Here is a 26485-nt window from a genome sequence, read left to right as displayed (position 1 = left end):
ATTGCTCTTACACATTTAGTTAGTATGAATGTGCCTAAATCAGTTAAATGATCACAAAATGGGGACACCTGGGTGGCTCAGTTGGTTAAGCGGCTGCCTTCGGCTCAGTTCATGATCCCAGCGTCCTGGGATCGAGTCCCACATCGGGCTCCTTGCTAGGCAGGGAGCCTGCTTCTCCCTCTGCCTCTGCCTGCCACTCTGTCTGCCTGTGCTTGCTCTCGCTTCTCTCTCTATGACAAATAAATAAATAAAATCTTAAAAAAAAAAAAAGATCACAAAATGGGTACAAGCAATAAAAGGAGGTAAATAATGAGTCTGTCTTATCAAGGAATAGAATGATTAGCTACTGAAGAGTTGACTGCACTCAATTATTGTTCTTTGTCATAACTTAGCTGTCAGTCTGTTTAATGTCTTTTAATCTAAATTATCTATTAATTAGAGATATCATATTTTCAGATCCTTCTTGATCACTTCATAAAACAATTATAGATTACCTTTGTAGACTTCTGAGGGGAAATACTCCACACTCTTGAATGCTTATGAAATTGTTTATGATGAAGCTAATGATCAACTACGGTTGATTTGCTTCATGAGAATATAGAAATGAAAAATTTCACTTACCTTTAATGCCTCCTGGTCATTATACCATTGTTTTAAAAATGTTCTTTTATATTTGTATGTTTATGTGCATACTACTTAACATGTTAAGATGAGTTGGTATATAAGATGCTTTCGTATTTTATAGTGATGCTTAGAATGAGCATTTGAATTGGCCATGAGTGTAAAGGGGATATGAAATAATTTATGCAAGTAATTATAGTATCTGCAAATCTAGTGGCAAGGGATAAATTTTGAGTATATAGTAATATCCTTTTTTTTTTTTTTAAGATTTTATTTATTTATTTGTCAGAGACAGAGGGAGAGAGAGCAAGCGAGCACAGGCAGACAAAGAGGCAGGCAGAGGCAGAGGGAGAAGCAGGCTCCCTGCCGAGCAAGGAGTCCGATGTGGGACTCGATCCCAGGACCCTGGGACCATGACCTGAGCCGAAGGCAGCTGCTTAACCAACTGAGCCACCCAGGCGTCCCGATAGTAATATCCTTTTAACCCCAGGGAAGTAAAGAGGAGAAGAAAAGCATATCTTTATTAAATGCTTACCATGTTCCAAGCATCTGTTCTAAGTGCTTCGCATACATTATCTGCATATACTATCTTATTAAATGCTTTGCATAGATTGTCTCATTTGGTCCTCTCAACAACTTAATAGGTAGGCATTATTTATTATGTCAATTTTATAGATCAAGATACCGAGACATAGAGTCGTTAGTAAGACTTATATTAATCAGTGGTCATTTGTAAGACTTACATTAGGAAGCGGTTCAGCCAGAACAGAAACATAAGCAGTATAGACAGTCATAGTTCTCACTCTTAAGGAATATGTTATACTGCTTTGCTAAATAAATTAAGTAAATATATGCATGTATACTTGTATGTAAAAGGTCTTTTAAAAAGGATATATCAGAGTTAATACTGGTACCTAGCAAGCAAACAAATAAGCCAACAAACAAAACCAGTTCCTTTATTGCAAAGCAAACTACCTTATTAATATTTGTAAATTATTAAAGTACATAGCATTAATGTAACTTTTATGAGTGTAAATAAGTAGCTAGCCACAATATAATACAAAATGTAGATAGAGGAATTGAGCAGTAAAAAATGGTCTGAAGAAATAATGAGGTAGTAAGTTTGAAGGAGTTAGAGTATTATGCTCAAGTGTGCAGTTAAAGATGACGTTCTCCTGAATATTAAAAAGAAAAATAAGATAAATACAGTTGACCCTTGAACAACATGGGCGTTAGAAGTGCCAACCCCCACACAGTTGAAAATCTGTGTATAACTTTTAACTTCCCCCAAAACTCAACAGCTTAATAACCTTCTGTTGATGGGAAGCCCTACTGATAACATAATCAATTAATAGTAATTTTGTAGATTATATTCATTATGTATTGTGTTCTCACAATAAAGTAGGCTAGAGAAAAGAATATGTTATTAAGCAAATCATAAGAAAGAGAAAATAAATTTATAGTACTATACTCTGTTTATTGAAAAATTCCAAAGCATAGTTTAAACCCGTGTTATTCAAGAATCAACTGTATTTTTGTATAATAATCAGCTAGAATCTGATGGTAGAGCAATGCTTCCTTGTTTTTTTTGTTTTTTTTTTTAAAGATTTTATTTATTTGACAGACAGAGATCACAAGCAGGCAGAGAGGCAGGCAGAGAGAGAGGAGGAAGCAGGCTCCCCGCTGAGCAGAGAGCCCCATGCATAGCTCGAACCCAGGGTTCTGGGATCATGACTTGAGTGGAAGGCAGAGGCTTCAACCCACTGAGCCACCAAGGTTCCCCTGCTTCCTTGGGTTTTGAGCTGAGTTTATTAGTAATAAAATTAGATTTAGGTAGTTAATGGGAATAATCCATAAACTCCCTTTGATGGATTGGTAACTTTTTTGAACTTCCTGTGCAAGGCAAAAGTCATATTATTGTTATAAGGCCTGTGTGCTATGCTTCTGCTCTTTTCTTGTCCCCTTTACTTTGTATTGCTAGATCCTTCAGATTTAACAACAGCATACGGCCTTCAAGGTCATATCTGGATACTTTTAAAGAGTGGTAGAACTTACACTATATACTAACAACATGGTTTATGTACATTTAAGTACATTTCAAAACTAGGTTCTATCTGTATATTATGTAGATTATAAAATAATTATTAACTGATTTCACAAATATTTATTAATCTCTTGGTCATTTTGGGGAAAGCCCAATTATGAATGCGATTGAATAAATTGAAACATTTCTCAACTGGCAGACACTATAAAATAGATTTGGTCTATGTGTGTGTGAAACCTGTGGAAACACCCCTGGATTAACTACTGGAAATTCTTTTATGACGTAATTATAATGACTCATTAACTGGAACACACCACCACAGTAAGAAACAATAAAGTAGTTTGTGTTCAAATGTAACTTTTATTTCTGTCTTTAACTACAGACGAAAATATCTAAAAAGATGCATTAAAGGACATGTATTCTATTACTGATTGGGTAAAATGAGTAGAAAATGTGAGACATTGAGATGACTAAAAAAGAGATCAGTAGAAATTTCCAGTGAAAGGCGTAGTTGCCAATCTTTGTATGCCAATTTTTCCACTGTGAGTGGTAAATGTGTTGCTCGCTAGGGAACACATAAACACAGATGGAATAAAACAACTACGTAAATGCCATAAATATTTAGGGGCAAAGTATGCAATAACTCTAGAGATAATTTATAGAGATGCATACCATATCTTTTCGGTACACATTTTATTGATTCTATTATTTTAATTTCCCTTTTGTTCAGCAGTGATGATATTTGTGTGTTCTCTGTTTGCTAGTATTTCTATCCTTATGTGGATATGCTCAATATCTAGTATTGTTTTCTTGAGGAATGACAACACAGAACAGCTTATAGCATGCACAGCTACCCATCAGTATCTATATAGAAGAATTCTAGAATCCCCCATGTATTTTTCACTGCTGATTCAGAAGAACAATGATTTATTCTAGATCTTTAGTATTCAGCACTGACTTTCTGCTATGAGACTTAGAGAAAATTTAGGTTTTTAAACCCATGAACATATCTATAAAGTCCGTTTTGAAATTGGGAAGTTATTAAGGATTTTAAATATTAAGGAATTTAAATATATCAAGGCTTTGCCTAAAGTACTTTTTACCTACTTGGAAGCAAAATTGAAAATGATTTTGCACTTTCATGAAGATGTTGTAACTGAACTAATGTGAGTTCGCTCTTTGGGGAGTCTTACAAATGACCACTGATTAATATAAGTGTTACTAACGACTCTGTGTCTCGGTATCTTGATCTATAAAATTGACATAATAAATAATGCCTACCTATTAAGTTGTTGAGAGGACCAAATGAGACAATCTATGCAAAGCATTTAATAAGATAGTATATGCAGATAATGTATGCGAAGCACTTAGAACAGATGCTTGGAACATGGTAAGCATTTAATAAAGATATGCTTTTCTTCTCCTCTTTACTTCCCTGGGGTTAAAAGGATATTACTATATACTCAAAATTTATCCCTTGCCACTAGATTTGCAGATACTATAATTACTTGCATAAATTATTTCATATCCCCTTTACTGCTGCAAATAAAATTTCCTTTCTGGGACAACTCCACTTGGTGCAGCAAATGAGGAGATCATAGGGAGTGACTTCTAAAGCCGTAACTCTCCAAGCAAGAGCAAGGGTGAATGGGTTCCTTTTATTTAGGGTTCTGGTGAATATTTAGAAAGGGGAGCCTTGTCATCATATATAGAGGAGGGCTTAGGGTTGCATATGCACCTTAAGGAAACATGCCTATACATACATTGTATGTTATGTTAGTGAGGCTTGGGCTCTTCCTTGGGGATATTTCAGCATTATAATGATGGAGAGGTTAGTGTCCTTCACTACATGGTCCATTTGCACATGTGTGAGTCCCTGGTTAAGCTCAAGCTGGTCTGGGTGGTCTGGGCCTCCAGAGCTCTTCACCAGGGCAGTCATTAAAGCTTGAGGAGTAGTTTCGATTTCCATCAGGGGATGCTATGCCTGTCGGGTCTTTTTGGCTTGCACTAAGTAAGAGATAAGCTAGAAAGAATTTAAGGAAAAATGTGGGACAAAGCTCAATGAGTACAAGCAGGTGAGCGGTAAAAAATGTCAGGTCCTGGGTTTAGCTGGTGACGTCATTCTGTAAGCCATCACTTTTCAGATCTAGAGTAATTTTCTGTCTGTCTCTTCCTATCTCCACTGTACTCCCTGTACACTCCTTGCTGATGTAGGGAAGACGTTAATGTTCGAAGCTGGCAGCCAGGAAGGAATTCTTGAGATGTCTTTGGTGCAGAAGGGTGGTTTTATTGAAGCACAGGGACAGGACCTTGGGCAGAAAGAGCTGCACTGGGGTCATGAACAGTGGCCCATTACGTATTTTCAAAATGGGAGGGGATCAGAGATAGCATAAGTCTCTAAGGAATTTTGGAAGCAAGGTTTCCAGGACCTTGAGGAGGCTGGCCATTGTTGGGAAAAGGTCATTTATTGCTGTCTATTAAAACCTGAGTCATGGGACCCTTCAGATGTATATCAGTGGGTCATATGCTTGGCAAATGACTGCCAACATGTATCTTGGAGGTAGATAAAGGAAGTTTCCAAAGAAATTTGTACATATTAAAAGTAGATTTGTAGGATCCTGGGGTCCGGCTGAAGTTGCCCTTTGCCCTTAACAGAGTATTAACATCGAGGCAGCAGAGTCCCTAGAGGAATGTCACTCTGCCTGTTTTAAGGACTTGTCAGTGGGGCTGTTAGTAGAAAGAACTTTAATAATTTTTCTTCTGCCTTTGTTTCCCGCATCACCTCCATGTGCAAGTATAGTTTACACCAAATCCTGTCACTTTTCTCTGCAAGGTTTCCTACAACTGTAGTTTGGGCCTTAACACTTGGCTTCTTTTTTTTTTTTTTTTTAAGATTTTATTTATTTGACAGAGAGAGATCACAAGTAGGCAGAGAGGCAGGCAGAGAGAGAGAGAGAGAGAGAGAGGAAAGTAGGCTCTCCACTCGGCAGAGAGCCCGATGCGGGACTCGATCCCAAGATCCTGGGATCATGACCTGAGCTGAAGGCAGCGGCTTAACCCACTGAGCCACCCAGGCGCCCCCTTGGCTTCTTTAATAACAATTAGAGTCTTCTGATCCATCCAGCTTCCAGATTTTTCCTCATCCATTTTGCACACTAGTACCTGAGTAATCTTCTGAATGAAACAAGGGAGCGAGGTTCTTGTCTCACAGAATCAAAGAATGAATCTCGCGGGCAAAGGAGGGTGAGCAAAACTGATGATTTTATTAAGCAAGGATACAGGAAAAAGCTCTCAGGAGTGAGAGGGGTCCCACCGGGTTGCCAGTAAGGGCTTTTCATCTCTAGCCTTTTATTAGGACTTTAGGAAACTTGCTGGTGGTTAAGTCGATGGCCTGGAAGCAGACATGATACTTGCACATCATGTGAGAGTTTTTGTTTTTGCGACCTCCATGATCTATAGATAACATATTGCTAGGTCTGGTTAATCTTTATAGTGAACTTTTCCTTTGAGGCCTGACTCGTTTTTGTGGTTATTTTTTATTTTCTGTGGTTATAGTGTAATTATTAGAAAAATGTTTTAGCCCTAGCAGCTAAGATAGAGTGGTCTAAATTTTCCTGATCTTTGTCTTTGTTCTGTTTTGATGTCTGCATGCCTCAGATACCTTCAGAGCTAGTTGGAGCCCCCATTCTTTCCCTACCTAAAGTCCTGTCCTTTACCTATTCATGAATGTACCATTGCAGTGGTATCCCTGCATTGCTGTAAGGCTTCCAGTTGCTTCTCATTATCCTAAGGCAACTCTTGTGTGTGTTTGTTTTTGCCCAGCCGACCGGACCTTTCTGGCTCTTCATCTTCAGTTCTGCCCTTTACTTGAGGCCCACTCTTTTCTCATTACATTCTTGCCTGATCTGTTCTCTAGGACTTTGTCAGGGAGGAAAAATAATTCTCCTTCTACCCTTCTAGGTTCTTAGCTGACAACCCTCTGTAATGAAAAAGATTTCTGTAATGAAAAACAAATGAAAATTTAATAACATGGTATACCCTGTAAAATTCCAGAAAAAATGGAGTAACTCTCCAAACCTTATACCATCTCTAGCCAAAGACAAAAGATGCTGGTGAGTGGGGAATCCGTTATAGGAGGTTTTCAGGCAAAGCATATTGGAAGAGGGCATGGTTTATGCAGATTGAAATCTCTTGCCTTCTCCACTATGAAGAAATCCTAGAGATTTAGTACCCCCTACTTCCTCAACAGGGGGGTACTAAGAGGGAGACACCCTTACAAATGGAATTTTTTTTTAAAAATAAATGCAGATATCTCCTACAAAAGGGGCACTTCTAACCTAGTTTTCTGAGTTTCTCCTGTGTCTGCTGCTTCTCTTAAAATAATCCTTCTGCCAAAGAGGCATATTATGGGGTAGCCAATTCTCTTCTCCTTTACCTGGAATTGTAGCTGAACTCAAGGGGCTCACTGCCTGGGGTGCATTAAGTTGAACACAATCCAAGGAAGTGTTGAAAGTGAAGAACTTTTTATTACTTTTTACAAGTGAGGAGCTGGAGGCAGCTGTCAAAGCACTGTCTCCCCCTGGGGTGAGTACTGGAAGCTTTTATTTGGTGTATGGGGGGGGGGCTTGCATATGTGCTACATACAAATTAAGGAGTTACACATATTCTATTATTTAGGCACTTTGGTTCAGTTGCACATGCCTAGCATGTCAGTGCGCTAATACATGCATCTGTGTTCAAAAACTAGCAGAAAAACCCCACCTATAGGAGGAGATCTGAGTTTTATAATGAGCTAAAGGTAGCTACAGGACAACTTTGGGGGGCTTCTGCAGGTCCTCAGCTCCAGAAGGGCTCAAGCGAGCCCAAACTGGCTCCCTTCAGGTGAAAGAAACACCTACCAAGGGCTAAAAGATGAAACCTCTAGGTGATGTGATGTCTGAAGGGGGTGTCTCTTCATTGGAGCAGGGAGCCCAAGTGGGGGCTGGCTATCTGGTGGAAGCTGGTGAATCGGGAGGTAGAAGAATTAACCTGAAGCAGAACAAAGAGATAAAAGTTTATTGACTACATTGTTAGGGAACAGTGGCCAGATAGAAGAGGTCGTCTGCAATGAGGCGGTGAGGATGTTTTTAAAGGGGGGAAATGAGGAGGTATAGCGACATACAGAATTCTGCCTTTTTAGGCAACTGTGCCTGGTTGTAAACCCACTGGTCATTTAGGGCCTGTGGTTGTTTGGAGGTGGGTCTGAGACCTGATGGGCCTGTCTGTTCAGCCTGGTGGTATCTGAGGGCCTTTTCCACATTCCATTGCTCCAGTCTGTTTGCCTAAAAGTGGCCTCTACAAGCTGGGTGTCTTTTTTGATGGAAATGGCTGGTTTTTGCAAAACGAAACACATTCCTCCCGGCTTTTGTCCTTTTCCCCACTTCCATCTCCTCATAACTTTAAGTCCTCAGATCTGAGTAACTTCTCATTCGCACCCTAGTTAACAGAATGTCCAACTCTCTTCTGTCCATGATCGGGTTCTTACATGGCTCTCAAGGCTTACCAGCTTTGGGAAATGTTACCCTGACTATCCTAGTCTCCAGTGTGGACTTTGTTTCTTTCATGAGACTTAGAGCACTCTCCCCTTTTATTTATTTTAAATGGGATTACTTCTGTGGCTTGTTAGACATTTAAATTTTTTATTTATTAAAAACTTCAAACAACATTTTATTTGCCTTCATTTCTGTCCATCCTTCTGAGGGCTTCTCCTGGACTGGTTCACTGTTCAATTTAGGGAGATCTTTCACCTTCTTCTTTAAGGGATTCAATCATATACAGACTAAATTAGAGGGTGTGTCTCTCTCTGGAATACTAACATATCTTCTTGACTCCTGTATCCAGATGATGTCGGAACTCTTCTTTTATTGGCCTGTGAGATTGCATTGTATTCTTAGGGAGCATACTAATCTAGAATTAGAACATCTGGGTTAGTCTTGACTCTGCTACTTATGACTGCTTAAAACATGAAAAGATCAACCTCCTATATGATTAGGAGTTTCTTTCTATGTGAAGCAGAGATTAACAACCGACCTTTCATTTTGCAAGGTTATTCTGAATCCTGAAAATAAGTAAAAGATTGTACTTGAAAATAAGATTCATCTAGCTGTATATTCATGAACTTTATAATCTAATATATTTAACCTATTTTTAGGTGCTTAATATATGCTAATATTAACTAATGCAGTAACTCATTCATCCCCAACACACCTCTGTGAGGGGGACTAGTACATGTTAGAAACAGGAGAGTTGAATTAATTGCCCAGTCCCAGGTAATCAGTAGCAATCATGGAATTGACCCCTGGTGGTGTGGCTTGGGACTCCCTCCTCCAACCCCAGCATCATACCCACATCTCACAACTTCTCTTATGTAGCTAGTTCTGGTATTGGCTAACCACAGCTGCTCTGTGCTTTCAGTCTGCCTCCTCAGCCCCAAGTTTACTAGGTTCAGAAGCATCTAAAATCAAGCCAGTTGTGAATTCAATTCCTGCAATGTTTCTCCAAGTTTGTTGTAATTTCAAAAAGAAAAGCCGTGTCTTGCTTACTTGCAATAACAGACCTGTTGTGATAAAAAGGACAAAGGGCTTTGCATACTTGCAGGAAAATCACATGCTTAAATGAATGCATATGGAGCTTATTTTACTATTGGAGGTTAGAGAATTTGGTTTTTCAGCAATGAAACCAATGCAAATATGATGTACAAAATATGTAGTAGTGTAAAGACAGTCTGAGAACTTACGAGCTTTAATCCTCTTATCTATTTTAGGACTTTCTGGGACAAGTGTTTTGTACATTGGGGGAGATTGTTGGTTCTCAGGGAAGTCGCCTGGAAAAGCCAATAGTGTAAGTATTTTTTAATCCAGACAAAGAAATGTTAACTCTTTGGTTTTCATTTTGGTAGTTTGGAATTGATGAATATGTGGTTGGAGACCAAAAGTGGGTTTAAAAATCTTATTGAGTTTTTTTCTTCTAACAAATAGTGTTGACATTGTTTATATTTTAGCCTTCATATGCCATGTTACAAAATGTTCATAAGATGAAATGAGGGGAAAAAAAAAAAAAAGATGAAATGAGGAGATTCAAAAAAGCAAATGTATAGTTTTCCTTTTGAGTGTAGTATTAATTCTTAGGTTTTAAGAATTAAATGTTTTGAAAAAGAAACTTTCCTCCTTTGGGCCAGGGACTATATGGAATGCCATTCTTTATAGCATATGCTCAATAAATGGATTTTTAGTGATTGAGATTTTAATGATTTTTACTACAAAGTTGGCATGTAAAAAAAGAAAGTAAGTGTATAAATGTTAAGAGAAGGTGCTATCACAGAATTATGTATTCTCCCTTCACTTTCAATCACTGGGATCATGTTTCATTTTCAGATCAGTTGTGTGGGGTGATCCTATTTTCTCTGGTTCAAAATAAGACAGAAAATGAATTCCAGATATTTTTTCCTAAATCGTCCCACTCACTGTGCTCCTTCTTCCTCCCCTCACCCCATCTCATTTATTTGAATTCAATTAACTGTTCATAAAAATCAAATGATCTAGGAAGAATACTGAGAATACTGCACAGCTAACCACCATATCAAAAGGCTTGGGGAATTTTGAAGTGTATATCTTCAACATTTCTTTTAAGAATCTCAGACTCATAAATGAATGTGTCAAAACTCTCCAAGTCTGTTCACCTGTGACATTCAAATACTTGAAATTTCCAAGGCATCGCTCTCACATTATCTGTATAAAATTGAACTTTACGCTTAGAGTGTTCATCTTAGGCTAATAAGAAGTCTGTGAATTCTCACTTCTTTTATTTAACTTGATTTATTAACCAGTTTGAAGACCTTTGCATATCAGTGCCTTTTAACATTTCTTTCATGTATAATTTGTTTTTATATCATTGCAGAATTTGTAAGCTTATGTTTCAGATATGTTTATGCTCACTTGAAACATGTCTTGAAAGTCTTGAAACATGTTAAAAAGTTGGGTTTATTTTGGTTAGAGTATGTGGTAGGTCAAATGTAGTGTGAGATGTGGTGGTTGTTCAGCTGATTCAACAATTCTCACTTAGGCAAGACCAACAAAAGCACACTCAGGGTGAGGGGTGACGATGGAAACATTTGGAGTATTTGCTGGCAGTTGATTTATGATCATCTCACATAACCAGGAAAGATGAGATGCTCTTTAGGTTTTTCCTCACTCCTGCTGAGGATGGGGTGGTATAATTGAGGCAAAGCACTGGAAACCTGTTTAGGCTACATGAAGCTATTCTAACTACCCACTTTGCTTCATCTATAGGGTCTTTTGTAATTTAAGCAAGTTTATTGAAAGTGTAGCTTCTATATTCGTCTGACTGACAAAGGTAGAATTCATTCAGTCTTTTAAATTATATGTAACTAATGTTTTCTTTTTTGTTTGTTTTTGTTTTTGCTTTTTTTTTTTTTTAAGAATTTATTTATTTATTTGACAGAGAGAGAGATCCCAAGTAGATGGAGAGGCAGGCGCAGGCAGGGGTGTGGGGGCGGGAAGCAGGCTCCCTGCTGAGCAGAGAGCCCCATGCGGGACTCGATCCCAGGACCCTGAGATCATGACCTGAGCCAAAGGCAGTGGCTTAACTCACTGAGCCACCCAGGCGCCCCTGTAACTAATGTTTTCCTCAACCTTTGACCTACTGGGCAATCCTCTCTGGCAAATAAATATTAAGAAAAGGGTTAAATGGTAGGCTTACTATTTGAGCAGTGAGAGGGTTTTTTGTTGTTGTTGTTGTTTTAATTTTAAAGTAAATTTAATTAGGCAGTGTGTTAGTATTAAATGGGAAATGACATGTAGAGCTTGAATGTAGCAAAGAGATTGGCTACAAAAGAGAGAAGAAAGAAACAAAGAATAAAACTATAAGAACTGCAGTGTGGTAGCATATTACATGAGGGAAGCCCAATTAGATACCTGAGATGAAGAGAAAAAAGGAAAGAGATGAGAGAGGGAAATCAAATAGGCAAGAGAAATAAAAAATAGCGGAGTAAAATTAAATATAACAAGCTTGCTAGTAGAATGATATTTTTGATTTGTTTATTTAAGCAAGCCAGAAAAGGCTGGCAAGATATATTCAGGGCATTAAATGAGAAGAACATGCAGCCAAGAATACTTTATCCAGCAAGACTGGCATTCAAAATGGATGGAGAGATAAAGAGTTTCCAAGACCGGCAAGGCTCAGAAGACTATGCAACTACCAAGCTGACACTGCAGGAAATATTAAGGGGGGGTTCTATAAAAAAGGAAAAATCCTAAGAATAGCATTGAACAGAAATATAGAGACAGTCTACAGAAAGAAAGGCTTCAAAGGTAACTCAATGTCCATAAAAACGTATCTATCAATAATCACTCTCAATGTGAATGGCCTAAATGTGCCCCTAAAACGGCACAGGGTTGCAGATTGGATAAAACGACAGGACCCATCCATATGTTGTCTACAAGAGACCCATTTTGAACCTAAAGATACACCCAGACTGAAAGTGAACGGATGGAGAAGCATCTTTCATGCCAATGGGCCTCAAAAGAAGGCTGGAGTAGCGATTCTCATTATCAGATAAATTAGACTTCAAACTAAAGACTGTAGTCAGAAATACAGAAGGACACTACATAATCCTTAAAGGGACTATCCACCAAGATGATCTAACAATTGTAAATATCTATGCTCCCAATATTGGAGCAGCCAATTACTTAAGAAAACTGTTAATCAAGATAAAGAGTCATATTGATACGAATACACTAATCGTAGGAGATCTTAACATGCCTCTCTCAGAAATAGACAATCATCAAAGCAGAAAATCAATAAGCATCCAAAATATACTCATGTGCTCTGACATGAGCATCCATCCCAGGTGAACAATGGGGAAAAAATACATATTTTGTTTTAACCCACCCACCATCTTGTTTGAGAAAATACTATCTTTTATTAAAAACACTAACTATCCCTGGGTGGCTCAGTGGGTTGAGCCGCTGCCTTCGGCTCGGGTCATGATCTCAGGGTCCTGGGATTGAGTCCCATGTCGGGCTCTCTGCTCAGCAGGGAGCCTGCTTCCCTCTCTCTCTCTCTGCCTGCCTCTCCATCTACTTGTGATTTCTCTCTGTCAAATAAATAAATAAAATCTTTAAAAAAAAAAAAACACTAACTATGAGAAAGTCAAGTGTCTAGAGAAGGGAGAACATGTAGATGAAAGAACAAAGTCCATTGGGCTAAGAATGCTGTCTTGGGCTCTTGGAAGTTCAGGTGCTCAGAGAGAGGATACATCTTCTGTTCAGATGGCCTTTTACTCCCCTACCTAAGCTTCAAATGAAAAGCAAATGAAACTCATTTATCATTTTTGTTTAGCAAGTGTAGTTTGGTGGAGGAAGAGAGTGGAATGTTTGCATTGAAGTTTTATCTGCCCATCATGTCGGAGTTGCCTTTCAAACCAGCTGGTTTGCTAGATAGATACTTTCAGATTCCACATGCATCCCTGTTCACTGACACTTTTTCCATGTACTTGGTTTTTCAAACCAATCTAATGGACAGATGGTGGGGAGAGTTGGGGAGGTTGGAAGGGATACTTCAGTTGAGGAAAGAATGGTTTTGGAAGAAAGGACAGAGCCAGGGAGAATATCAGAAATGATACAAGGTCAGGGAAGTGTTTTCTCATAGGAAACTTGATGACAAAAATAACTTACAAAGGAAGATACCATGTTTTGTCACATAATATGTAAATATAGTGGATTATTTTTTGTTTTGTTTTTAATATAGTGGAATATATTAAAGCATGGCAGAAACAATGAACTTCACGTTGGGAAATAATATGCGTTTAACAGCTAGCTCTTAAAACTATTCCTCAGTCCCTTCTGCCTCCTCCTGCCCCACCCCCTCCCCCACTCCCACCTGGTAAACCTACCCCAGTCAGGGTCAGGGCATAGCTATCTAGTTAAAGATAACATTGTAAGTTGGTCACCTAACATCTCACTATTTTCCACGGTTAGTTCCTGATGGTTGGAGACAGAATTTGTACACTCTCCTGTTGCAGCCATCACTTTAGCCAATGTTCTTAAGGAGCTGGAGGATTTTTCCTATCTGGATGGATATAGGCTTTGGAATTGGAGCACAGGACACCTCCTGAGGCAGATAATCCATCTGCAATTAACAAAATTGACTCATCCTGTATTTTAAAAGTCTCCCTGTGTCCCAAATGTTATTTATCTTAAATAGCATTATCCAAGTGATTTAGGGCTTATTTACCAATTTGTTTTAGATTAGAGATTTATTTTCCAATAGTTTTCCATTTGAATTTTAAGTTATTCAAAAGATTCCATTGTTTTCTTCCCTTAAAAAAGACCTAATTTAAATTATGTTCTGTTAAGGTAGTAAGAATAATTTCTTTTAGCTTTTTAATTGCAGTTGTGTCATATCTCCTCAGAGGTAGGCTTTTAAAAACGATGCTAATGGTAAAATTTGGAAATTTAAAGCAGATACACTAGAGCTTTAAATTATTTATTACTAACCAGCCTTTGAAGGCTAAGTAATATTTATTACAAAGGAAAAGTGGATTTCTAGTACATAGCCTCATGAGCTATAAAATAAGGAATTTGAATGTAAAATCAAGTCCTTTTATTTTCTGTGCTTCAGTTATTGTCACTTAAAAATAGATTTTATTTTATTATGAGAATAAAAATTATTTTTTAATATTTCATAGGAACTTAGGTGACTTTTTTGGGAACTGATGTTCAAGAATCTTTAATTTATTTTTTTAATAGCAGCTTAAGATTTTTCACAATTTCCAGCAGTCTGTTCTGTCAAATTCAAGTTCTGAGCAAATTTGGATTCCGATTTTGAGCAACCACATTTTTCATATCTTAATTCCATCCAACATTTTGGTCTTTTCCCTGAACCCTCCTAAAATGAGTCTTGTGCTACTTAATTTGTCTGCAACATTTACTGTGTCTTCCTATGACTCATCAGCTCCTCTCTTTAGATCGTCCCATTATTATTTACCATTATACCCACACAGCAGTGTGTTTTCTCATGCTGGGAGATTGTATCCAATTTTCTGCGTGATGCTGTCAGAGAGTCTTATTTCTTCTATCTTTAGGGAGCTTAGTGATGGATTCAGTAAAGCCTTCCAAAATGCTAGAATCAGCACCAGTTTAAGAAAGATTGCCATTCTTTCCTCTGGGAGGAAAGCATTTATTATGTTCATCAAGTAATAGACCTGTTTGTTCCTGTATTGCACATCCAGGCATGACTGGTTCTGTATAAAAGGATGGGGTGAGGAGGCAGGGACTGGTTGTGATTAGAAGGAAGATTCTTACCCCAGGGCGGGGGTGCGGGGGACCACCATGGGTAACTAAACCGACAACTGTATTGGCTAAGGGAAAAGATTATGTTCTTTGTGGGGTGGGTATAACAGCTTGTGATCTAGGCAATCAGTAGTGGATAGAGGATAAAGGGAGAGACCCCAGAGAGATTAGTGAACAGTACAGTGGAAAGAGTACAGGGACCAGGACTCAAGAGGCAGGTGAGAAACGGAAGACCAGCTTGCCGTTGACTGATGGACACCTGGATCCCAGCTCTGACATAGGGTTCAAAGACACTTGTATAGTGGGTGCTGAAGTACATCAAGAGAAATGTGGGGAGAAGAACAGAGCAGAAAGGAATCTGGGGAGTAAGGCAGAAGCAGCCAAGAGCTTGTATGGGACTTGAGGCAGAGCCTTGAAGGTTTGCCTTAAAGATCTGATTCAAATGTGGCCTGATTCTGAAAGCTATGCTCTGGCTGTGGGTGCATGCAGATTAAGTCAGTGAGAGAAGGACCGGGAGGAAGAAGAATAGGGAAATCCTTAGTCTTGAAGGTGAGAAACATAAACTTAGAATTAAACAGAGCATGTCTTTACTATGCAACTTTTTGTATATGAAAATATAGTAAACTTTGAGGGAAGTTTTGAGCTTCAAAGTCATCTCGACTTTGTTAACTTCCTTGCAAATTAGACTGATGTTGTTATACTCCCTGATTTATTTTACTGGAAAGTCCACTGGGCTGGGAATCAGAATATGGTGTTTTTAGTACCATCTCTGCTGCTAACTTGCTGGGTAACATGACAAAATTTGTACATCTGTATTATATTTTTCTATCTATAGTATGAAGAACTTGGTCTAGAGATGAATAGTCACTGGAACAGAGCTGACAGTACGTGGGCTTTGAGGGCAGTCAAATTTGGGATCACAGTTTATTGGGTATATAATTTGAGCAAATGGCTTAAATTCCTGAGCTCTAGTTTCCTCATCTGAGGAATATATATACTTTTAAGAGGGTTGTTGTAAGAAATAGAAATACTTTATATAGTATTTTTGTCATGGAGGACACCAGAATTTAATAAACACCCAAACTGTGGTTATTATTGTTGTTACTAAATAAAACCTGTGTCTTTTAGGAAAGACTTCTTAAATTGAATCACTGAATAACCTCTCCCATCTCTCTCTCCCTCCCTCCCTTTTTTCCTTCCTTTCCTTTCTTCTTTCCTATTTTCTTTTTTTTTGCTGTGAATTTATTTTCCTTATAGAAGCATTTAGCTAGGGATTTAGCAAGATCAGATGAAGGACAATTTTGACCCAAACTTGATTGCATTTTATATAAATTGTTAAATGTCATCCTATTATAAATATTAAAAATGATTTTGTCTATTCTCTGTATAGAGCTGAAAAGCCAAATTGTGGGGGAGTTAAATTTCTGCTTTATATTAGTTTGGGTTTTATAGGATAGTGTTATTTTGCTGGAAATGTCCTGAGTTTTTAGAGCATTGCCTATGTTCATATGTAATTGCAAAATGTAATCTAGAGTACAATATCAATTAAACATCATTTTTCTCTCATTTACGAAGATTCCACTGATGTGTATACATATTAGTAATTTTTATATGCTTGCAACACGTTAAAAATTGAACCACTGATTGCATCTTAGAGAGATGTTGAGTGCTTCATGGGTTTGGTGTACAGCACTTACCAACCTCTGGGAGAGAGCAGTTTTAGTACATTTCCTTATGTATCTTGTACAAGATTATGAGTCTTCTGTATAACAGAAACTTAGTAAATGTTCAGCTGGTCCACTTTCTTACATTCATTTGTGGATCTGAGCTCAAGCTCTGGAAAAATCTGCAGAGATGTAATTGTTTAACCCAAAACAGCAGACTGTATATAGCTACAAGTTCTCACAATTCTCTGCTCTACTCAAAAATTCCAGTGTTAGGGGCGCCTGGGTGGCTCAGTGGGTTAAGCCGCTGCCTTCGGCTCAGGTCATGATCTCAGGGTTCTGGGATCGAGTCCCGCGTCGGGCTCTCTGCTCAGCAGGGAGCCTGCTTCCCTCTCTCTCTCTTTCTCTCTGCCTGCCTCTCCATCTACTTGTGATTTCTCTCTGTCAAATAAATAAATAAAATCTTTAAAAAAAATTCCAGTGTTATAGGTAAAGACCTATAAACATACCTTTATATAGGTAAAGACTAATCTGGATAAATAGGCTTGCAAAGGATATGGCCAGTCAGGAGAGATATGGGTAAGATAAATACATTTTTTCTCAAAATAGTCCTTAATATCATCATCAGAGATAAGCCCCAGAATGGTTGATCTGTCGTTCTGATTTGAATGTTGTATTTCCCTGTTCTTATGATGCTTGTTCACAAGTAACTCCTTCAGGCATCCACATTTAAAAAGAAAAACAAAAGGCAAAATCATTTTATATCAGTGCTTATTCTGTAGAGTACATTTATCGACTGGATTTGCTTATTTTTCTATTAGACACAACTTCTGTGTAGTAGAGGTCTTAGGGATTCTTTTTTCTTTCTTCTTTTAATTCATTTAGTCCATAAATCTTTACTGAGACTCCATAATGGAGCAGAAAAGATTAAAGACTAAGCATACAATTACGAAAACACAGAATTGTTCCTGTCCTCATGGGGTTAATAATCTATTCATTAAATGAATAATCACATAAATAAATAGAATTGCATATTGATACAAGCCCTTTGGAAATTAGAGTACTGACTTAGACCAGAATGTATAGGTCGTGTTAGTATTGGAATTTTAGCATAAATGCAGTGGGAAAAGTCACGATTTTTGTTCAGAGAGGTTCTTTCCCTTCTGTGTGCAGAATGGTTGTGGGTAGTTAACAGAGTAGTAAGTTAATTACTGTTGAAATAATGTAGTTCAGAGAAGACTGGAATTTGGACTAAGAAGATGAGGAGGAGTAACCTGATTAAAATATGTTTTTAAGATTCATTTCACAGGGATCAGTAATAATGAAAATGATTTCAAGGAAGACCTTCAGATTTCTTGCACAACTAACTGAATGGATAGGTTTATCATTTTCTGACAAGGGGAAGATATCCATTTCTGGGTTTTCCACAAGTGAGCAGTGTTTTTGGAAGAGATGAGTCATTCTATCCTTGTATGGCTAAGTATAAACATTTGCAACAATATTTTTATTTAGGTTTGTCTAACCTCATTGAGTTGGATTGAAAACTGATGGAAAATCTGAACTGAAGGAAAAAAGTGATGAGATATGGTCTGTGTTATTTTGCAGGATGGTATCTAAATTAAATAATACCTACCTTTGTTGAATCAACATTCCTAGTTTCACATAGTTTTAATATCACATAAGTTTCTAAAGGGTTTCCCTTTATATAGACAATGTTTAGAAATTATATTGGATGAAATCTTTCAGAGAAATTATAGGTTCCTCCACAGTGAAATTCATTGTTCCTTTCTTCTTTCTTAGGTATAGCATAATTTGCTGATTCTGGAACTCAAGATGCAGGCTAGGAATATTAGTTCTATAGTTAAGCAAACTAGTAGGTGAAGAAAGATCTATGGGCCAACCTTGGAATAAGCGGCTTGGTAGAGCTCTGACCCCCTGATGAGATGAACATTTGGAACAAACATTTGGGGATTGTCTCTGCTCCCAGACATGCCCTCAGTTAGTTCTTGTCTTCAAAACAATTGAAAGGGAGCAGTGAACTTTTAAAAAATGATTCCAGTGGCTAACTTGACTGAATTCTTATAATGTGTCAGTCACTAGAATACCTGCTTTATACCTAATGATTTCTTTAATCTTTATAGACCATTATGAGGCAGATAGTTATTGAAATTATCTCCATTCATCAGAGAACGAAACTGAGACTAGGAGACAAACATTATATTGCCTTCACAAATGAATAGATTTGTGTATGGCTTTGAATGAAATTTCATTTTTAAATTTTATTTCATTTAAAAAAGTATTTACTTAAAAGTCAAGAACATCTCTGGAGGATAAGAAGAGCTTTCAAGAGGTCGATCTTGATCTAGGTCATTTCAAGGATGCAGTTCTCTACACTATCTTTTACCCACACATCTTATAAAAGCACAGTTCTGTCGCCCTCGGCCTGCAAGAACGACAACCAGCCTGGCATGGTGTTAATGCTTCGTCTCTTTATTTCGACAACTTTCTTAGCTTATATGTGTCAGGGTGACCAATAAAGGGGCCAAACAATGGGGAGAGCCAATGAGAGTCCTGTTACTATGCTGATTAAATTTGAAACAGCCAATGACTATGTCCTCCTTCAGGTGGGCTTCACCAGAAAGTTCGGTGTTCACTTGCAGCGTATTTTGCTGGCAGTGAGCCAAGCACCATCGTGTAATGGTGGGGACTTTCCCGGCCGGAGGCGGTCCCCAACATCTCCCCCTTTTTTGTTTTATGGCAGAGATCGTGCCTGTCTTAGGTCGTCAGTAGCAGAAAACATCCTTACCCGTCATCAGACACAAGATATCGATGATCTCTGTCCTGTCTTAGGTTGGTATGTTTCTCTACTGATCTTACCCGTCTTTGACTAGCGATCTAGCATGCTTAGCCATATCTGGGGAGATGTCCCAGCCTCTATTGACATAAGGGCTTGTACTATAGCTCGGCTCTGCTCTCGCTGCTGTGTTCTCCATTGGCGAACTTTTCTGAATAGAAGCAGAATGCCAGTAAGAAGGAGGACAAGAAGACCAATTGTGCCAGCCCATTGTTTGGTAAACTGGAACATACTGCTGGATGTTTGAAATAGCTCTGGGAGGGAAACTGGTTGCACACGTGTACTCATGTGAAATTTTGAAAATCGTCAGAACATCGTCAGACCAAGCACCCTGCAAATACTGGGAGAGCTGTCGGGAGACATTCTGTAAGTTACTCATATTAGTATAGGCTATGGGAGTTACACAAATTGCCGGGAAGTGTGCTCTACATCCCAGTCCCAATAGGGCCCCCAATATGTCCACTTGTTCTTGAACCAAATCCACTCTCTGGTTGACTATCAGGATTCCTGCTTGCAGATGTGCATTGATCCAGGTCTGTGTTTGAAGGGCAGCCGCCGTTCCTTCTGCAAGGGTGTTCACAGCTTCCGCAGTGGGTCTAGTTGCAGCAAGCGAGACTGCTGCTGCCGTGGCAGCTGCTGTAGATATAGCCAATGCTGTCACAATGGCGGCTGTGATACCAAAATCTCTCTTCTTTCTGGATAGCACCACCGGTAACTTGTCCTCTGGAATGAAAACTGGGATAGGAACAGGAGTAGGGATACGCATAATCACAGCCAGCTTGAAGGCCGTGACATTCCAGCACTGGGAAAGATAGCAATTCTTAGTGCAATTCAACGTATCATTCAGCTTGCTAGCATTTGTTACGAGGAAAAGGAAAGGTGGCGAGACCCATATGGGAGTGGGTTGATAAATAATATTATTGGGACAAGACATATTAACTGTTGTCTCAAAGGTACTAGAGTCATTTTGTTTATAAGAACAGTTGAGGAATTTGCCACCATTTAACATGGACACTGCTGAGATATCAGTACATGCTCCTAACAAGTTACAGACCTGCCATGCATCAAAGGGAGAGGAGGGAATATGAGAAAAGAATTAGTCACTGGTAAAGGATATAGCCATGCTTTAACCATTGCTCACATCTCTCTGGCTTGAGTCTGCCGCAGGAGGTGTAGCATCTCCAGAGTTATCATCAGCATCTTCAGCATCATGACTGGTGTTCGGAGGCAAGGCTGCACGCACCAGCCGCTCTGGGATCCAAATTGGAGCCTCTTTTTCCCTGTGGAAAAACACATACAGACCCCCTACTCCATACTAACACTGGATCTGGTCCATTCCACTTTCCTGTGAGGATGTCCTTCCGAAGTACTAAAGGCTTAGGGGGAGCAGCAGCAGCACTTGCATGTCTGTCTGCAGCTGATTTACCTGTTTTGTCCAACGTTAAAAAATTCAAAATAAAGAGAATGGTGTTGAGCTTATCTTTAGGGGACCTGAAGGTGTCCCCTATCCCCCTTTTTGTTTATAAAGCGCATTTTTTATTGTAAGATGTGCACGCTCCACAACACTCTGTCTTTGTGGGTTATAGGGTATTCCATGTATCAAGTGAATGTCAAGTTGTTGTAGGAAGGCTTTAAAGGGTTGTGAGGTGTAGGCTGGACCATTATCTGTCTTTAACTGGCGTGGCTTGTCCCATGCGGCGAAAGCCTGTAGGCAATGGGCAATAACATCTCTGGATTTTTCCCCTGTATGCAGTGAGGCGAAAATTATTCCAGAGCAGGTATCTACAGAGACATGAACATATCTTAACTTTCCAAATTCTGAAACATGTGTGACATCCATTTGCCATATATGATTAGGTAACAGACCCTTAGGATTAACCCCTAAGGACGGTGCAGGTAGTAAAGTCACACAATTTCTGCAGGAGACTACTAAGTCCCGTGCCTGTGCTTTTGTTATGTTAAATTTGAGGCGAAGAGTTAAAGCATTCACATGGAACAGCTTATGATAATGTCTCGCCTGTGGCACCGGGTCCTCAATGGCAAAGACAAATTCTCCTCTGGTTAAGGAGTCTGCTAACTGATTACCTTGTGTCAGGGGGCCTGGTAAGGTTGTATGAGCTCGTATGTGGCCAACATAAAATGGAGCCTTCCTGTCCCAAACTAATGTTTGGATTTCTTGTAATGCCTTAGAGATAGTAGACCTGGCATTAATAGAACCCACATTTTCAATGATAGAGACAGCTTGCACCACATATCTACTATCTGATAAAAGGTTGAAGGGTTCTTGATGAAACATTTGAAATGCTTTTATCACTGTGAGCAGCTCGGTTTCTTGGGGAGAGGAGCTTTGAAATAGGAAGGTCCAGCTCTCTTCTTTGGTAACTATAGCTCCTACTCCTTGCTTAGATCCATCAGTGAATATAAGCCTTACATACTGAGGGGTTTATAGTGAGTGATCCTAGGGTATATGATTGGATTGGATAAACTGAACTGTAGCCATGGATGTGATGGGTAGTGGTTATCAAATTGAGTGCACGTTATAGTTATCAAAATGGCCCAGTCATCATCACAGGCTGCTAGGCACTTTATTTGTTCCTGTGTATATGGTGTTATTATAGTATCTGGTTGTTTACCAAACGCTGCTATACTAAGTTTAATCCCTTTAAGTATAATTTGTGCAACGGCGCTTGGGTACCAAGGCAAGACCTTCCCTGGAGAGTGGGCCAAACTAACCCATGATATGGGGCCAGATTGCCAAAAAACTGCAGTGGGAGCTCGTTTTTCGGCAAGGACACAAAATAGCAAAGGTTTGGAATAGTCAATTCTGTCTATCTGAGCAGCTTCTAGCCTTTTCTGGATCAGATTGATGGCTGCTTTTGCCCCCTCAGTCAACTGACGAGGAGAGGTGAGGTTAGGGTCTCCTTTAAGTGTCTCAAATAAGGGTGACAATTCCTGATCAGTGAGTTTTAGGTAGGGCCTGATCCAATTGATATCTCCTAACAATTTTTGAAAATCATTTAATGTGTTTAGGTGATCTGTCCGCAGGGTTATCTTTAAAGGTCTGACTTTAGTATTCTCTAACCTAGTTCCCAAGTACTCTTTAATGGGCGTCATTTGGACCTTTTCTGGTGCTATGTGTAATCCGAATCTCTCAAAATGTTTGAAAAGAAAGGAAAGGGCCTTCTCAATATACTGTTCTTCTTTATGGCACAGCAAAATATCATCCATATAATGATACACAATGAGTGGGGGAAATTGTGTTCTCACCTCCTTCAGGGCTTGATCTACATATAATTGGCACATTGTAGGGCTGTTGGCCATGCCCTGAGGCAATACCACCCATTCATAGCGTTGATCCGGACTAGAATGATTAATGGTAGGTACTGTGAAAGCAAAACATTGGGTGTCCTCGGGGTGCAATGGGATGGAAAAGAAACAATCTTTAACATCGATACCTGGTTTTTAAGGCTCCTGATAAGACACCTTTATCTCTGGGCACTCACGCTTAAGGTGTCCTGGCTCCTTGCAGTAATAACAAACTCCAGGAATACCCCTATGTTTATATTGTTGAGCTCCCTGTAATCCTTGTAAACCTTGAGTGATAGCTGCAGCCATAACCTGCCCTTGAATAACACTGTCATTGATATCCCTGCAAACTTTAATATATGTACTCAAGTCTTTGCTTTTCCAAGGTCTGATGGCTTCTTTACACCACTTACTAGCTTGCTCATAAGCCAGCTGTTTTATCAATGGCATGGCTGCCTCTACCTCCCCAAATATTCGACCAGCTGTTTGCATCAGCCTCGCTACAAAATCAGCATATGCCTCATTTGGTCCTTGTATTACCTTAGACAGCTGACCCTGTAAATGCCCACTGCCTGGAATTGTTTTCCATGCTTTAGTGGCCGCCGCGGCTATTTGCAGATACACTGCAGGGTTGTATTGTATTTGGGCCTGCTTTCCCCTGTACGGTCCCATTCCCATTAACATATCTAGGTCCCACTGAGGATTTCCAGCCGCTGCATTACTGCGGGCAGTGTCCTGTGAGTATTCTTGCCAGGCTGTTTTCCATACTAGATATTGCCCTCCTGACAAGGTTGCGCGGGCTAGATTACCCCAGTCTTCAGGGACTAAGTTCATTCCCGCTATGGTCTCCAACAAAGATACTGTAAAGGCTGCCTGAGGGCCATACTGCATGACTGCTTCCTTTAATTGCTTAACTAGTTTAAAATCAAGAGGCTGATGATACCGCTGGTTGTTTTGGTCCTCTAAAACCGGAAAGGCAGAGGTCAGGTCATGATCTCTCCAGCTCGAAACCCTGCCACTACCGCATGTGGTGCAGCAGCTACAAGCTCCTTGGCACGCCATAGGATTATACGGCGGAGGGGCACTAGGCGTTGCTGGAGTCGACAGTTTCAACTGTTCAAACTTGCAGTGCATTTTACGGTCTAACTCTTCCCCTGACATTTCTTCTTCCTCTTCACTAGAACTACCCCCCTCTGAGGCACAAGAAGACCACTCTTTAGATACTTCAGATCCCATTATGAACACAAAGACAACAGACGCAGACGTTAAAGACACTAACCAACACATTGACTTTTTACGCGCATATACTTCAGTTGACCTTTACTTCCCGCTTTACCGCGGAAGAAAATCCCGGCTCTATAGCCGCCCGCTTCTTATTGTGGTCTTGTACAAGATTCCCACCACTTTAATCGTGGTTCCTTCCCCGCTTACCTGCGGTTTTTCTCCTTGCAAGGTTTACTTACTCATTAACTATTCCCGGGTCTCAGCACCATTTGTCGCCCTCGGCCCGCAAGAACGACAACCAGCCTGGCATGGTGTTAATGCTTCGTCTCTTTATTTCGACAACTTTCTTAGCTTATATGTGTCAGGGTGACCAATAAAGGGGCCAAACAATGGGGAGAGCCAATGAGAGTCCTGTTACTATGCTGATTAAATTTGAAACAGCCAATGACTATGTCCTCCTTCAGGTGGGCTTCACCAGAAAGTTCGGTGTTCACTTGCAGCGTATTTTGCTGGCAGTGAGCCAAGCACCATCGTGTAATGGTGGGGACTTTCCCGGCCGGAGGCGGTCCCCGACACAGTTCAAGGTAAAACATTCTTCCTAAAGTACATAGGGTCATCTCCAGAAAAGTTTCTGTTTCTTGCTTTCACCTTGAGTCATGAAGACTTAGCTTCTTTGGACTACACTAGGCTTCTGTAGGGTGTGCTCTTACCTCTTCTGTTCCCTGTGATTACTAAAAGGAAAATGGTAGCTCTGGAAGTGAGGAGAAGTATGGCTTTCCTGTGCTAGCTGGTCTCCATTCTAGGGAGAGTGCACCCACTCTCTTTGTGGTCAACGAGGATGACAGCACTCTTCTCCAGGGGTACCATTAAATTTTCTAGAGCCAACATGGTCTAAATAGGAAGACTTTTGGAAGGAATTTTATTTTATTTTTAAAGATTTTATTTATTTATTTGACAGAGAGAGATCACAAGTAGTCAGAGAGGCAGGCAGAGAGAGAGAGAGAGGAGGAAGCAGGCTCCCTGCTGAGCAGAGAGCCCGATGCGGGACTTGATCCCAGGACCCTGAGATCATGACCTGAGCTGAAGGCAGCGGCTTAACCCACTGAGCCACCCAGGCGCCCGGAAGGAATTTTAAAAATAAATCCATATCTAGTATTAGAAAGAGGTAAATAAGTACATGAGATTTTTTTCCTCCTCATCTTCTAGAAAATCATCATTCTGAATTCATAGTTCTGACAAGAAAAGAGCACCATATACTCATCTTTTCTGGTCATTTCCTCCGTTCTGTAATGCAGGATGGTGTACTTCCATTTCAAAAAACAATGAGCTTTTCTGCTGCTTTCTTCTCTTTCAAAGTTCAGGGAGGAGAGATTAAACATATTCTTAGCGGTTTTAATGATGTATCTATGTATATATGTAGTAAGTATGTATGTATGTATGTATTTAAAAAGCCTTTCTGAATAATTAGCCTTGAGTGGCCTATAGTGCCATTTCAGATACAGGCAGATTCTTGTAATGCAGAATCTTGGCAATACAGGCTGCTTTGAGAATAAAGTCTAGTAAGTGAAAAACCTCAATAATATTTGCAACTCACTGCCTGCTTTGATATCAGTATTGATTAGACCCTCCCAGGTATTACGGAGCTAGATTGATTCAATCTTAACCCTTTCCTGATTTGAGTTAACTCTGATGAAAGACTCTAAACATGGAAGACAATTTAGTTAACTGACAATTTCAAATACATCTAGATTCCAACATAGATCTTTAGTTATTTTCATGGACGTATTCCATTTCTTTAGTATAAACATACCACTTCTAGCTAACTGAATTGTTAGCTTCCCCCACCATTTTATTAAAGTTTCTTACCCTCTTCCTTTCATACTATTTTTGTTTGTTTTAAGTTCCCTATTGTCCTTTCTTAAGCAGGTCCACTTAAAAAATAATCAAAGGAATACACAGTAGATGTTCCTGCATGTTCTTATTAATTCTTCTTTTTATCACAACATACGTGGGTTCCACAACACGCGGGAGCAAAGCACCTGAACAGCCCATCTAAAATTCAGTCGAGATGCTGAATGCTTTTCCTCCATTCATTCTTCTTTTAACAATTGTAAAAGGACTTAGAAAGAAACCATTATATCCTCTGTATTGTGGAGACCTGTTGTTGTGCCTTGCAAATGGTAAGATTCAGTAAATGTTTATTGAACTGAATTTTGGAGAATAATAGTCACATTTATAATTTTTTCTTTTTTGTTAAGTACACTAAATGTCTCTCCTGCACATTATAATTTGCATGTCGGGGCTTGGAACAGAATTTTCAGATTATTATAATGTTTGCTACATATGTATTTGACTACATTACAAATGCAAAATGTGCTATCAGTAACATAAGCAACCTAATATTTCTGTAGATAGATGGATA

At 39.3% G+C, this 26485-nt stretch overlaps 1 protein-coding gene across 1 annotated transcript in view; it reads left to right on the top strand.

Annotated features, from left to right (window-relative positions):
* CPNE8 (copine 8) overlaps positions 1-26485 on the top strand; it is a 219592-nt gene that overhangs the window by 69262 nt on the left and 123845 nt on the right. The window contains exon 6 of the mRNA XM_044227148.1: positions 9468-9544. Coding sequence (XP_044083083.1) covers positions 9468-9544 — 77 coding nt within the window. The remainder of the gene's footprint in view (positions 1-9467; positions 9545-26485) is intronic.

The sequence above is a fragment of the Neovison vison genome, chromosome 12 (genome assembly GCF_020171115.1).
Source record: "Neovison vison isolate M4711 chromosome 12, ASM_NN_V1, whole genome shotgun sequence".
Taxonomy (NCBI): Eukaryota; Metazoa; Chordata; class Mammalia; order Carnivora; family Mustelidae; genus Neogale; species Neogale vison.
The sequence above is the reverse complement of the archived record's forward strand: the minus strand, read 5'-3'. Positions and strand labels throughout refer to the sequence as shown.